The sequence below is a fragment of the Centruroides sculpturatus genome, unplaced genomic scaffold, assembly GCF_000671375.1.
Source record: "Centruroides sculpturatus isolate CEXI.00-Female unplaced genomic scaffold, Cexi_2.0 scaffold117, whole genome shotgun sequence".
NCBI lineage: Eukaryota > Metazoa > Arthropoda > Arachnida > Scorpiones > Buthidae > Centruroides > Centruroides sculpturatus.
Window position 1 is genome coordinate 933,067 of NW_019384308.1, and position 15,839 is coordinate 948,905.

The 15,839-nt window shown below is 33.4% G+C and overlaps 2 protein-coding genes and 4 non-coding genes across 6 annotated transcripts in view; 3 read left to right on the forward strand and 3 right to left on the reverse strand.

Moving 5' to 3' along the window:
- LOC111620056 overlaps positions 1-866 on the forward strand; it is a 5,575-nt gene extending 4,709 nt beyond the window's left edge. The window contains exon 4 of the mRNA XM_023361903.1: positions 445-866. Within this exon, the coding sequence (XP_023217671.1) occupies positions 445-866 (422 nt within the window). The remainder of the gene's footprint in view (positions 1-444) is intronic.
- Positions 867-6,306: 5,440 nt separating this feature from the next.
- On the reverse strand, positions 6,307-7,680 carry LOC111620067. The gene has a single exon (XM_023361915.1). The coding sequence runs from the start codon at positions 7,678-7,680 to the stop codon at positions 6,307-6,309; it is 1,374 nt and encodes a 457-aa protein (XP_023217683.1).
- A 3,600-nt stretch (positions 7,681-11,280) lies between these two features.
- Positions 11,281-11,353, reverse strand: Trnav-uac. Its single transcript has one exon. It is a non-coding gene; the product is annotated as a tRNA-Val (tRNA).
- A 420-nt stretch (positions 11,354-11,773) lies between these two features.
- Positions 11,774-11,846, reverse strand: Trnav-uac. The gene has a single exon. It is a non-coding gene; the product is annotated as a tRNA-Val (tRNA).
- Positions 11,847-12,305: 459 nt separating this feature from the next.
- Positions 12,306-12,378, forward strand: Trnav-cac. The gene has a single exon. It is a non-coding gene; the product is annotated as a tRNA-Val (tRNA).
- Positions 12,379-13,510: 1,132 nt separating this feature from the next.
- Positions 13,511-13,583, forward strand: Trnav-uac. The gene has a single exon. It is a non-coding gene; the product is annotated as a tRNA-Val (tRNA).
- Positions 13,584-15,839: the final 2,256 nt, after the last annotated feature.

A 15,839-nucleotide genomic window follows, 5' to 3' on the forward strand; every position in this document is an offset into this window, starting at 1 on the left:
TTTTTTTATGCGCGCGTGATTTTGGCACTTAATACTCTGTGCCATATTGCAACTCCTGACATGTACTCTTTCATACCTCTAAGCTGGTAACACAGCAGGCAGTACGATTTTATAAACAAGACACAGTCTTGTTGAAAATTAATATTTTAAGGTAATATTTATTTTGTATAACAACTTTTGTTAGACATTTAATAAAATAAATTTCAATTTTTTAAATTTATAAACAAACTGTTTAAACTTTTCTAGAAAAACTAAAATTTATTGTTGTGTATTAAATATTTTTTATTACAGTAATAAAAATTTAAGATTTGTTTTAGTTTTTCACATTATTTAGTTTTGTTATATATTTTTTTGTGTGCTCTATTTCTTGTGAGCGAGGGGGCCCGATAAGAAGAAAATGTCTAGGGCCCTAAAGTGGGTTAATCCGGCCCTGTCTGTATGCAGCGAAAAGCATTTCTGGGCTTGATGAGGAGCAGAGTGATGAAGAATACGACATCCTCTGTGAACTGCAGAACGAAGTTAAAATCTACAAAAAGTTGAGAGGCCTGCAAGGTCAAGTTGTTCCAAAGTTTCATTACAGTGGCTATTTACATGGTTGCGAATACACCCTGCTCTTAGACGAACTCGATGCTAATCCTCTCTGGAAGTGTGACCCATCGTATGAGGAAAAGGAAGCGATTGTTCGGGCGTTGGGCGAGATCCACGCGGCCGGAGTTTTGCATGGCGATATCAGGAAGCAGAATATTTTGTTACACAGGACCACCAAGCAACCCTACTTCATAGACTTTGGGTTTTCAAGGAAATGTAGTTACGAGATGGACTTCAAAGAAGAAATAAACAAACTCAGAGCACTTTTAGATATGTAACTTACTTATTTGTTATAGCGTAACTTAATGTAGACTTTGGGCAATTGAAGACATTGTGTTTATTTGTGGGGCCAATTCCTACTAACTCAGTGATTACGCTTGAAAAAACCTGAGTAACATTACTGATTTAAAATAAATGTTTTTGAAGAACGTGTACTGTTATATTATTCCAACACACAAAAATAGCAAACAATAGTTTTGGAGCCATTTCAGAGGCAAGTCAAAAATATTTTTATAAGAACAACGCCCATTATTTAATTCTATTAACATTCTTTTCTATAAAATACATAGAGGAAAACCATATGAAGTATGCATAATGCTGCTTTAAATGGAAGTATTATTCGGTAGTCAATTTTTTCATTCTTTTTTTTAATCATCCAATGCCGAGCACCAGAAATTTTGATTCTGGAAACTCAACTGGATTCTATAACTAATCCTTAAATTTCTAGAATGCACACATTCAATATATTGGTGGTGCTAAGAATCGTTTTTGAGGTAACTGCATTTAGATTTTTATGGTTTTAGCAGATTTTATTGTGCCCCACACGAACTGCTCTCATATTGCAACAGTGAAAACAATAGTACCGTATTTTGACGAGTATTTATCGCACTTTTTTTACTACTTTTTGGGGCTCAAAATCATACTCGACAGCGACTTATACTCGTCAAAATACGGTAATTTCATAGCGAAAGCAGTGTTTGCATGCGATTTTAAGGTATAAAATCTGCCATTTTCTAGTAATTTTATTCGCTTTTTAAAATATGTGCGCTATAGAAATTATAAGTTTCTTTTATCTAAAAAGTAGTCATTGGAAGATCAATTTTTCATTTATTTTTCTCATTTTAGCAGTTTCACTGCCAGGACGTTTAGTATCATTAAGGTACTGTACATACTGTATGCCTGTATTTTTGTTATTTTAGGTGATGTTCTTTTTAATCTACAAGTTTTCAGGTGTATTAAATATTTAAGTTTCTTGTTTAATTTAAAGTTATTTTTTGATGTTTTTGTCAATTTTTGAGATTTTAAAAAAAATTGCTTAATAATAATTTTTTGGGAGATGAGTTGTTCTTTTATACAGTGGGTGATCGGTTAACGAACGTAATCCGTTCCAAGACTTTGTTCGCTATCTGAATTGTTTGTTAACACATTATCAATTTATCATAAGTTTTTATGGGAATTTGATTAATTCCTTCTGGAGACCCCAAAAAAATAAAAAAAAATGTATACTTTCTTACTACGTTTATTTGTATCTATACTAATATAAAGAGGTAATGTTTGTAAGTCTGTATTTAGGGGTAATCTCCGAAACTATTCATTTGATTTCAAAAATTCTTTCACTAATATTTAGAATGGAACTTCAGGGTGGACATATGCTGTATATTATTTTGTTAAACATTCATATAAATTAAGATATCTAGGATTAAGGCTTTTATGTCTGAGTACATAACTGAGATCATTTTATGTTTTTAGACTTAATAAAAGCTAACGATTCTGAAAATATTGCAGGCTTACAAAAAAGTTAAAATTATATCAAGCAGATGAATGTTTAATAAATATTATAGCAGTGCTTTTTGGCAAATATAAAATTACTATAAAGCAAGGTCATACTCATTGGTCTTCATTTGATTCATACAGACGTTTATTGCAAAGAAACTCTTGGTCACCTCACCTTTTTAATTTTTACACATTCGATATAAATAGTTGTTTTGAAAATAAAAACGATAAGTTCTTAGAAGATAAGCAAGTGATATATTCGATAGATTTTGCGGATGACATAGTGATTATTGCTCCAACGGCTGCGGCTTTAAAAAGGAAGATTTTATTGGTGAAAAATTATTTTGATAAGCTGAAATTGAAAATAAATCCAAAAAAAAACCTTAAGTAATGATATTTAGGAATGGTGCTAATTTACAGAAGAAACAAATGCGTTTTTTCATCGACAAATAAGAATTGAGAAAGTTCAAATAAAAAAAAATTCTGAAGTTTGATATTGACACCAAAGTTTGCATTTGAGAAACAGTATAAGAAATCAGCCAATTGTGCAAACAGGTTATTAAATAATATAATAAGATTGTTTTCTAAGGCTAAAATAATAAAACATACAACTGCATTTTTTGGTAGCCTGAAGTTTTATCTTCGACGCATGCATTGGTCGACTTGTGTCTGTGTGTCAATTAATACACATTAACTTTTCTTCTAGGGGCAGCTACCCCTCCCTGTCTCTCGAAAAGTACAACGTCCAGTAAGATATTTTCTCCTTTTAATCATTTGTGTCTCTTTTTCATACAGTGTCAGTTAAAGACTTTAATGGTGTGACGTTTCAGTCATTTTGAATATTATAATTTGTTCTTTAATTACTTCATAAAATTGATAGTGCTCTATTGCTTTATATTTCTATTAAAAATCAAATTTCTAAATTATAACTCATTCCATATGATATTTATTAATTTTTAAAATATAAAATTTGTTTATTGCTACAGTAACAATTAATCTTTCAATATTGTTAGACGATTCATTATCGTTGGTATTTGCAAAGCGATTGAAAGCGATATTTTTATAAAATAAATGCTAAAGTTTAAAATTATGAAGATATTCATAATTTATATGTTTATGTTGAAATTTTTCGAATTATCAGTTGATTCGAGAGGAATTACATTACTCAAATATGACCATAATTACCCAGCGGAGGAATTGGAGAATGCAGAAGCTTCGATTCCATCCGAGAAACAGGATGAAATCAGAAATTTCATCACGAAATACCGGAATATGTCAAATACACCGAAAGAGACTTCGAAACAAACTTATATTCGAGCCAGAGACAATAATTATCCACGGAAAAGAGAAGCAAAGAAGAAAAGTCGACATCCATCCGAAATGCCTACTTTGTCGAGAAAACTTTTCTGTAACTTCGATGTTGGGGCTAGTAACAAAACGAGACTCAAAAGCACACCACACGGAATATCGAATGAAAGGTCTGCAAAAGCCAGGCGAAAATGGCAAATTTTAAAACAATTATACAAAAGAAATGGATTGAGTAGACCAGACAAGCTGGATACTAAAATAACCGATCCTTTACAGAAGATTTTCAATAAAATCACCGTTGGAAATTCGCATCATACACAGAACAAACACTACTCCACATTTGATATCCAGAAACATTACAAAAAGAAAGTTAGAAAATACAAAGATTTGAATGACGAACATCGAACATTAAAAAACAAAGCATCTGTAAACGGTACTGACACAAGTTTTAGAATCGACAAAAAGGATTTCAACTTCAAATTTTCCTGGATCGTCAAACCTAAAACATTCTCCTACATCACTACTTTCTTTGCGACATTTCTAGCAGTTTGCGTTGTCATAATCGTTATAATAAAAGTAATTCAATGTTACGACCAGGAAGATGAAATTGAAATAAAAAGTCGTGCATTACCTGCCAGGAAGAAAAAAATTCTAGCTCCATTAGAAGACAAAAACGATTTTCTGATACCGCTTCTGAGTACTCACGAGGAACTTGCTTTATCTGAGAATAATCGTTCTCGTCGAAATAAATATAAACACGATAAAGAAACACAAGTGAAAGAAGAATTTATTTTTTTCGAATATCCGGCAAAAGTCAGATTTGAAGACGAAACGAAGCCGCCAAAAGTAACTATTACACTTCCAACTACCCACATTTCACACCCAGGAATGTTACCGGAAAAAGTCGAGTGTGAAATGGATCTCAGACAACCCGACTTGAACCTAATACAATCTTCAACGGAATGTCTTAGATCTGGAGACGAGAAAAACTGGAAGGAATATTTAGATGCGCACCACTCAGACAACAACTCGAGTGATTTGTGCATAAAATTATTTCCAAAGTACGACGAAATCTCAGCGTTTGACGAACTTCGACAAATCCTTTTACTCATTTTCAGAAGATAATGTCATTTATCATCCCGATTGTGTCAATAATATTTACGACGAATGGCGATAAATCGTCACGGTGATAAAAGAAACAATATTAAATATCATTTAACGTTTAAAGTATATCCAGGGAATATCCCTAGCCAGGACAAGGCAAAACATGGCGATATGTCGAAGCACGTTTAATCGTTGGTGGTCAACACGTCGATTAACGAAGAAAAATCTTTAGACCATCATTTGTATGGCACCAATTGTGACAAAGAACGGTACAATAAAGATGAAGAGATTTACACAGATAAAAATTTAATTAATTATTTTCTGGAAATTTCTTCATAATTTCTTTTATTTCTTAATTAAAGTTATTGTTTTTCTTAATAATCTTAATAATAGATATTTTAATATTTTTAAAATTTGTAAAATATTTTAATAAATATTATTACTAAACATATTTGAGTTATTCGTTAAATATGCAGTAAATTTTAATGCGAAGGGACAGCGTGTTTTTAGTCAGAAGGACACATTTTATTTTTAGAAAAATATATTAAATTCGAAGATTGTATTGAGTGTTAAGCAGGTGCAAATTTTCGACATTTCTGTAGAAATCGTACAGATTATATTGGGAAAGGTGTCGTTATTGAAACGAAACATATAAATCATCGTTTAAATACATTAAATGTGAGTGCGGCTTGCGGCCCTAGGTACCTGCTGCGTTGGGGTCTTGGTGGAACGAAAGAAATGCACCGAACGATTTAATCAATCAGATTTTGCTTGCGTTACTCACTCGTACGCCATCAATTCAAAAATTTTTAAAACGCGTGGAAATGCCTTTTGCAGCATATAGAAAGAGAATACTTTAAGGGAAAAATCTGCAACGTAATTTGTAACAGAATACAAATGCCTTCTCTATTTACATCTATTTTTTCAGTTGTCTTCAAAGTTTCGTCAATTATCTAAGTCACAGTTATGATTTCACAGATTCGAGACAGCTTGGTAGCTCGAACGGCCCTAGGTTTTCGCCCGTGCACGCTAAGTGACTTTCATTACAAGCATTTAGCTTTTCGAAGTCTATGACAACAATTGTTTGGCATTCACGGCCGCGAATTTCGCGCCAATAAGCTGCCTCGACTTATTCGATTATGTTATCAACTGAATTTCATATTTATTTTCACATTTTCACGGTTCTTCTCTGTTCTTTTTCCGTTATTTACACGTGAAGGACGTAAAAATGTGAAAATAAATATGAAATTCAGTTGATAACATAATCGAACAAGTCGAGGCAACTTATTGTTATTCACATTTGAATTCATTTTTTTTTTTTCATTTTGGTAATCATTATTTCCCCAATGGGGATCAGCATCGCCCTTGTCCCACTATCCGTACAACAAGGGAGACTTTTCTTTATTCAATTTATCTTGTATATCTTGTACAATTATAACAATAAATAAAATAAAATAACAAATATATACAAAAGGCTCTTGCCTTAAACTTAGTACACTTGATTACAATACCAGGATATAACTCGTATCCCTTTCACGACAATATTCTCCGCGTGAAGTTCTGCAATTCCCGCACTAAGTCCCTGTGTCTGAGGCACATATAAAGGTCTATCTCACTTGTATGAATGACGTCTTTCGCTTGCAGCTGAAATTGCAGACGTTCCTGTTCGTACTTACTGCACTCTTCCAGAAGATGCTCCAGACTATGCATCCCGTTTCCGCACACACATAAGGTATCCTGCACTTTATTGATTCTTTTGAGATAATCTTTCGTATTGCAGTGATTCGTCAGAAGCTGAGTTAAATAGAAGTTTGGTGTTAGCCATCTAAGTTCTCTAGTCCGTTCTTCAACACTGGGAAGCAACCAAAAAGTATGTCTACCATTCCTCCCATTACTCCATTCTTCTTGCCATATTTCTACTGTACTTTGTCTTAATCTCCTTTTTACATATGATATTGGGATTTTACTGTACGTAATCTCTTCTAGCTGTGTAGCTTCCTTAGCTAACTCGTCTGCTCTTTCATTTCCTCTAATGCCACTATGGGCCTTAACCCATCTGAACTTAATCTGTAAATGATTTACCCTTATTAGGGTCTTCATCTCTAGAGCCATTTGGTTTGTATCTGTAAATTGTTGCAATGTTTGCAGGGCCGCCCTGCTATCTGTATTTATTATTATAGAGCTTAAGTTTTGACTACTGGCACACCATTTTACTGCTTGTAACAAAGCCAATAATTCCGCCTGGTAAACCGAGCAGCGGTTATCCAACCGGAACTGCTCGTAATGTATAATTTTATCCTCTTTTTCGACCAAGAAGGAAGCTCCTACTCGGTCTTCAACCTTCGACCCGTCCGTATAAATGTTTATTTCACTACTTTCCCCTTCTGCTGCTGTCATTATGGCCATTCTATGATATAACTTGGGTAGCATTGTAGCCTTTGGTTTTGTCTCGTATTCCATACTTTCCATCTGGTCATCTAGTATCAGAGGTAATCCTCTTCTCCACCTATAACAATTTGCCTTCTCCTTTAACACCAGGTCTATGGGTGGCGTTCCAGCAATTACTAGTAACGCATCTGTTGACACCGTTCTAAAGCTTCTTGTCAACCTCAACAGAGCCATCCTTTGCGCACTCCGTACTTGTTTCTTAATTACAACCTTCTGTGCTGCCGCATACCACACCCCAGCAGCATACGTTATCTTGGGGATAAATGCCCCTTCATATATTGTGGCTAAAGCATTTGTGCTTAGGCCCCAATGAGCCTTAGCAACCCTTGCCAATGCATTAAATAAGTTTGTTGTTACATTCCTCATAGCTTTAACATGTGGTAGCCATGTCAGACGGTGATCTAATATCACCCCCAGATACTTCATCTGCTTTTCCACCTTGATGCTTTCACCTTCCATCTTTAGGGTAGGCGTGCGCTTATAAAGATCCGGGGTAGATCCTTTTGAGAAAACAATCGCTACTGTCTTTCTGGGGTTATAGTGGAGTTTAAGCTCCCTTCCCCTACTTGAGATCAGGTTCAATAGTATGTTTCCTTGGTTCTCAATGTCCCTTCTCGAATTTGCTCCAAAAAGACTATTGTATCGTCCGCGTATGCGAACTCGGCTATATCGTTACCCTTGTCAGTTTTTAGGTAGCTGTCATATGCAATGTTCCAGAAGAGGGGGTCAGGAATTAGATCCCTGTGGACACCCTCGACTTAAATTGTATTCAATGCATGATTCACCTGCTTGATATTCCACTTTCCTATCCTTAAAATAGTCCTTCACAATTTCATAGATGTTACTCGGACATTCCGCTCTTCTTAGCGTACTTAAAACAAGGGGCCACCATGTATGGTCGAATACCTCTTGTATATCTAAACTTATTGCGCAACAATACTTCTTATTATTTAGCTTAGTTGTTATGGTCTCAACAACCTTGTGAATTACATCGTCTGTGCTTTTATCCGGTAAAAACCCAAACTGCTTTGGGCTCATAAACGCTCTCTGTTCCAGATGTTGCAATATTCGTTGACTAACCATAAAATCCAATACTTTGCCCATTGCCGGCAGCAGGCTTATTGGGCGGTAACTTTTCCTTAAGCTCTTATCTACCTTATCGCCCTTAGGTATAATCACAAGTTTTGCGACTTTCCATACCTTTGAGAAAGTTCCGAACTTTAAACACACGTTATATAAGTCCTGGATAAACCCAGGGCCAGTTTCCCAGATTTTGTATAGTATTTCGGCCACTATTTTATCTTTGCCTGGTGCTTTCCCCGGCTTAATCCGGTGGATAGCGTTATTCACCTCTTCTCTCGTAAACCCTGGGTCTAGCAGTCCCAGATACTGACTCTGTACTTCTTCTCGCATTCTCCTGTGTTCCTCTGTATCCTCGTCTGGGTTATCCTCAGGGAAAAACCCATTCATTAGTGTCATAATTGTGCCCTCAATTCCCTCTGTATAAGTGGTTCCATCCTTTATCGTTGTTAAGTATTGTGGCTGTCTAATTTTATTGATACAAGCTTTATAAATGTAGCCCCAAGGCTTATTCGAGCTTTGGGTACAGAAATCTTGCCAGGATTTGATCTTCGCTTCTTTAATCTTTGCCTTNATAATTGCAACTATATGTAGTAATTATGTAATTATAAATTTCTTTTAAATATATATACTGTATAAATAACTCTTACAATGCACTTAATAAGTCTTGCATGAAATTAATGCAAGTCTTATTGCAAGAAAAATAAGACTAACGATAATGGAAAAGAAAAATAACTTAAATCTATATGTATATAAATAGTTCATAAATGAAAAAATTAAATATTTTCATTTTTATACCTTTTACTACATATTTTTATTATACGTGTAGTAAAATATATAAATTTATATTTTTACAAAATGCATAAATACATATACTGTAACATGTAAATAGACGTGTAAATATACTACATATATAATAAAAGTTATATTTCATTAGAATATAAAAGTATATATTATAAATTATACATCATTCTTAAACATATACATATTATAAAAATAATGTATAATTTATTTTTAAAATGACTGAATTTACTGAATTTATTCTTAGACTTCTCAAAGATTATCCAAATTAATAACTTATATAAATGATATAAAAATCAATAAAAGTTTATATCTGAATAATAATTTTTTAAAATACAGAATTATTTATAAAATATTTAATAAACAGAAAAGTAATTGTTTATTTTGAATTAGCATTTCTTATGCATTCTTATTTATTTACAATTCGACAAATACATGTAAATATACATTCATATAAAGTTTTAATGCATTATAAAAGCAGCTTTAAACAATTAATGTAACTGGAATTTTATCTTTAAAAATGGTGTTTGTCGATCTAAACTAAATTTATTCCAAAAATAGACAAACGGAGTTAATTTTAAAGTCCTAAATTTGTCATTGGCGTCATCATCAGTAATAAGTAAAACTAATCAATTATGATAGTTGTATCTATCCATAATCATTCTTAAAATCCCTTTAACGTTATCTGAATTAATAACATCAGCAACTAAACATTAAGCTTCGGATGCTGATTAAAGTTTTAAAATGTTAAACTTAATGCACGTCCACTAATTAGTTTAATTGTATAAAACTATTGCATATATTCTAATTAATTATATATAGTGGTTATTTAGTGTTAATAACCGGTTAAACTGTGCTAATTTATGGCGTTTCTACACATTTAAACTTGTGACAAAGACACTTTTTTTCTTAGAAGTTAAAAGGTGCCAAGAAATTATAGTGCTGTATCACAGGAAGAGGGATGAAGTGAATTATAAATTAAAATCTAAAGTTTGTATGAAGTGTAAACTTTGAAAATATTTTTTAGTAGAAAATATAATATTATAAATAAATTCGAAAATTATTGTCTAGTTTTAATATTTATAAATTTAATATTTAAAGATTTGAAAAAAATCTTGTTTTATATAAATTTTTGAGTACGAAGAAGTGCAGTATTAAAGAGCAAAAAAGCAAGCAGGACCATAGGCTTGTTCCTGTAGGAATAGAATTTAAAATACAAGAAACAATTAAAAAATTATTGCAAATTTACTATAAAAAAGTTTATTCATTAAACTACTTTAAATGTCATATAAAAGGCTTTAATCTCTAGATTGAAATCTATTCAGAAGATTTATAGAATAGAATATTTTATTAAACTGAATATTAAGAAAGAAAATATTTTTATGTTTAATTATAATAAAGTATTAAGATGAAAAATGAGAGGAAAAACAATAAAATTACTGTATATTCTGAATTAATGAATACATTAAGAATTTACTTAATGCGTTTAATTAGTAAATTTTAACGAATGAAAATTATTCCAGAGTGTTGAAGAGATAATTCATAATTCGAAAAATATAATAATAATAAAAAGTAACAAAATTAATGATAAAATGAGGATTTCCTTTTTATTATTAATGGGACTAATCTAGGCTCATTATCGATAATTTTAACAACTTAACAAACAATTTTTTCTTTACACCATTTAAAAAATGCTATGCAGTGAAATGTNAAAATAAACAAAAATTTTACGAATTTGCTGATTTGCACTTGGCGAATTACGACACTGTTTATGTACGTGATGGAATGCATTACTTTCGTGATGGAATGCATAACTTTTTTTGTTTCAACAACGTCTCACCCAGCACAGTGGTCGTAAACTCTTAAATATATTTTACGTAGTAATAAAATCGATAATTTTTTTTCCTTAAAAAATGCTATGGATTGAAATGTAAACAAAAAAAAAAAAAAAAACGTAATGTATTACATTATATACGACATTACATTCAAAAATAGTCACTCTTGTCTTGTGACGATCCTGGGATATTACACTTTTTCGCATTGTGTTTAGGTGTAGGCGAAAACTATACGGAGAGAAAAAGCGAAAGAAGATAACTTTCGAATAAACACGTTGAAAAGCGACGAAATAAACAGAATGTAAGAAGGTGTGTCTTAAGGGGCACAAAGAAAAAATGAGTGTGTGTCTGCCAGGAATCGAACCTGAGACCTTCCGCGTGTAAAGCGGACGTGATAACCGCTACACTACAGACACCTGCAAAGAAAGGCGGAACGGCATTTCTTTTTATAAAACCGATCTTGGGTCGTATATAAAACTATGATTNCTAGGCTCATTATCGATAATTTTAACAACTTAACAAACAATTTTTTCTTTACACCATTTAAAAAATGCTATGCAGTGAAATGTTAAGAAAAAAAAACGTAATGTATTACATTATATACGACATTACATTCAAAACATTACAATTACATTCAAAAATAGTCACTCTTGTCTTGTGACGATCCTGGGATATTACACTTTTTCGCATTGTGTTTAGGTGTAGGCGAAAACCATACGGAGAGAAAAAGCGAAAGAAGATAACTTTCGAATGAGGGAAATAAACACGTTGAAAAGTGACGAAGAAAACAGAATGTAAGAAGGTGTGTCTTAAGGGGTACAAAGAAAAAATGAGTGTGTGTCTGCCAGGAATCGAACCTGAGACCTTCCGCGTGTAAAGCGGACGTGATAACCGCTACACTACAGACACCTGCAAAGAAAGGCGGAACGGCATTTCTTTTTATAAAACCGATCTTGGGTCGTATACAAAACTATGATTTTCCTCCTTCAGATATGCTGACGTTATCGAACAGTTTGATTGAAGATTTTCGTAAACATTCAAGCAGGCGACAAGAGCAGGAAGCTGTCTGTAATCGTCGAACGCCGGAAAACGAATGAGAGATGTTTTTCTGTGAAAACGGCGACGTAATTTCGTTGTAGAAAATCACGTTACCAGAGGATAAGATGAGCAAACGACTTTACGAATTAAATTTGCGTGGAATCGCCATTGCTGAAGAGAAAACAAATGCATCAGACTTTAACGACGTGTCGCGAGGTTAACGAGTTTCCATCTTGAGAATAACGAGGATTTTGTAACAAAAGTGCTGTAATTAAAGTTAGTACAAAGATTTAAGCGCTCTTAGAAAAGTTCCGTGGTTGTGACTGTCGAGTGCTTGTGGTGTAGTGGTTATCACGTCCGCTTCACACGCGGAAGGTCCCAGGTTCGAAACCTGGCAAGCACAGTTTTGAAGATTTTTGTCGCTTTGCTCGATCGACATGCGGCACCTTATAATCAATTGTGCTTTCGAATCACGTTTCTATCTATCACAGATCACGTGTTTCGATGAGGTTGGGTCCATAATTAAAACGGAAATGTGTATTTATTAAATTAACTTATGGAGAAAACAAGCAACATAAGTGTCGAGACGATGACACCGGACTTTGACATCGTCTCTCATAAAGAATAGAAGAAAACAATATTTAGAGTAAAGGAAGAAAAAAGGTTTAAAATTTAAAACGCGATAAGAAAAAGGGAGCGATGAGACGCAATATGAGCGCAGGTGTTTTAATCATCGACAAATCATGATTAGAGTCTAGAGGATGATGTGGGATAAACCGTTTAGGGCAGATCTTTCTCGCTACCTAACTTGGTCTCAAATTCTACCTTCAGACAGATAAGAGACCAATCGCGGAGCGAGGAAAGGAAATTCCAACCAAACGGAAATGAAATTGAGAACGAGTTGAGATTATCACGTTTGCTTTACACGCGGATGGTCCCAGTTCGAAACCTGGCAAGCACCGCAATCGATCAAACAAAACGATAAAAAAAAAAGGGAAGGTTTCGACCCTGGGACCTTTCGCGTGTAAAGCGGACGTGATAACCACTACACTACAAGCACTCGACAGTCTCGACCACGGTACTTTTTCAAGTCCGCTTAAATATTTAATTCAAACTTGTGCTAATTTCAAATTCAGTAGTTAATCCGGCACTTTTCTTACAAACTCTTTCTTCCTCTCAAGATGGAAACTCATTAACATCACGACAACCAGACCACACGTCCGATGAATTTTGTTTTCTCTTCGGCAATGGCGATTCATCGCAAATTTAACTCGCAAATTCGTTTGCTCGTCTTATCTTCTGGTAATGTGATTTCCAACGAATAAATCGCGTTGTCGTTTTCACAGAAAAACATCTCGCATTCGTTTTCTGGCGTGCGACGATTACAGACATCTTTCCGCTATTTCCGCCTGCTTGAATGTTTACGAAAATATCCAATAGAACTGTCCGATTACGTCTGAAGGAGGAAAATCAAACAGTTTTGAATACGACCCAGGATCGGTTCAAGAAGAAATGCCGTCCCGCCTATCTGGCATTTGTCTGTAGTGTAACGGTTATCACATCCGCTTTACACGCGGAAGGTCCCAAATTCGATTCCTGGCAGATACACGCTTGTTTTTTGTTTGTGCCCTACGACACGCCTTCTTTGATTATTTTTTGTTATCTTCGTCGCTTTCAACGTGTTCGTTTTCCTTATTTGTAAGTTTTTTGGTTGTTTCTATGTATGGTTTTTGCCCACGCCTAAACACAACGCGAAAAAGAGCCATACCCCAAGGACAGGATCGTCACAATACGCGTATGTTAACTCGTTCGTTTACATCGAAGTACCACCATGCCATAACTTTTCAAGTTGAACTACATTTCCAGAAATTCTGCTTTCCCTTAACTGTTAAACCTAGCTGGCAACCATTGTGGTTCTCACTGTACAAGTGCTCTTTAACTGCAGTTTATTTATATTATTATTAATTAATTAATTAAAGAAAATATTGTTTTCTATTCGTAGCCATGGCTTGCTTGTTTGCTTAATAAATTCCATCAGTTACATGGCATTTGGCATATTGTATAGAAATATTTAAACCTCGGTTAATACAAAACTCGATAATTTGAAATGACGATTATTTGGTCCCTTAAATTTCGAAGTAACGAGAACTTCCTGAATTTTATTTGTATTTCGTTTTAATCTTAAATTATTTTAATATGTATTTTAATCGATACGTTTTCATTTTGCGTTACTACCAAACGCATGTTAAAGTATATCTTTTCTACGTCATTTTCTTTTATACGTGATCATCATTTAAATTCAATGCCTTGGAAAACATAAAAGAATAAACCTTCGATTTATCTGATAACAAAGCGGATGTTCTGTTTTCACTGAAGCATTTATTATTTCGATAATAAGTCTTTTTATGTGAATGAACGAACCAAAAAATCTAAGTTACCACATTTTCAATTGGTTTCTACTTGCCCAATGAAATTGTGCCATTTAGTACCATTCTAATATAGTGATACCTGAGAATGGTTATCCAAAATAACCAAACTTTTTATATGGTTTTTGTTTTAATATTTATTACACCATAGTATTTGTTTTATGTAACTAAAAAGGTTAACTTAGATTGTCCACTTGGTATGATAAACCCTTATCTAACACATTTTCAAAATTCTTTATTCCTCTATTGTACACAATTTAAAAAAATTTTTAAATTTGCGTGGCAGTTGGTGTTTCAAACACTTGCGTAAGATAACATTCGTAGTTATATAAATCAAATACAGCAGAACCTCCATTATCCGGACCTCTATTATCCGGATTGTTCAAAATAAACAAAAATTTTACGAATTTGCTGATTTGCACTTGGCGAATTACGACACTGTTTATGTACGTGATGGAATGCATAACTTTTTCTGTTTCAAGAACGTCTCACCCAGCACAGTGGTGGTAAACTCTTAAATATATTTTACGTAGTAATAAAAATATAACTTGACATACGCATTTATAAATAATTTATATTCAAATTACATCATTTCTATGACCAAGGGCGGCGTAAGGCACGGACGACGTGGGCCACCGCCTATGTCTCGCGGTCCGAAGGGCCTCGCGCCTCGAAGGTTTACGCATTACTTAAAAGCCGCGAACGCGACGAAAAAATTTTACTCGTCATAAAATTATAAATAGTTTGTCAAATTTTATTCATAAAAATGCAGTTTCAGCTGCTTTTATTTTATAAAATCCGTCTTCTCGCGCCACCAGAGGGCCTTTTAAACAATAGGTAGTCTGTTAGCGTTGGTCGGTGGTAGTACAAATTCAATACGAACGTTTGTTTCTTGAAAATTTGATCACGATTTAAATACAGTATTTACTTTTAATATTACCGATATGTCATCGAAAAGAAAACGTGTTGTATTATCATTAAAAGACAAAGTATTTGTTCGATTATCCGGATTTTTCCTTATCCGGACTACCTTCATTCCCAATTAGTCCGGATAATCGAGGTTCTACTGTACTATAATATAATATAAGGGTTAGAAGTAGAAAAAAATCTAATTATCTTAAATGTTTGTTGTTATTTTTTGGTAAAGGTAAACAATTAAATTTATTAAAGTATTGCATATATGGCGTTCGTGTTTTAAAAACTAAAGTAATAAGGTTATAGAATAAGAAAAGAAGCGTTGGGATATTTCTTCAAAAAGTAGAAAACTAGATAATTGAAGTTGAAGAAACTTNATCTTCATAATGTTAAACTTTAGCAATTATTTCAGAAAAATATCTTTTTCAATCGCTCCGCAAATAGCAACGATAATGAATCGTCTAACAATATTAAAACATTAATTGTTACTGTAACAATAAACAATTTTTATATTTTGTAAAAT

Bases quoted from the DNA above. Each gene is read 5' to 3' on its own strand.
- LOC111620067 (XM_023361915.1), bottom strand. From the start codon at position 7,680: ATGGAAGGTGAAAGCATCAAGGTGGAAAAGCAGATGAAGTATCTGGGG.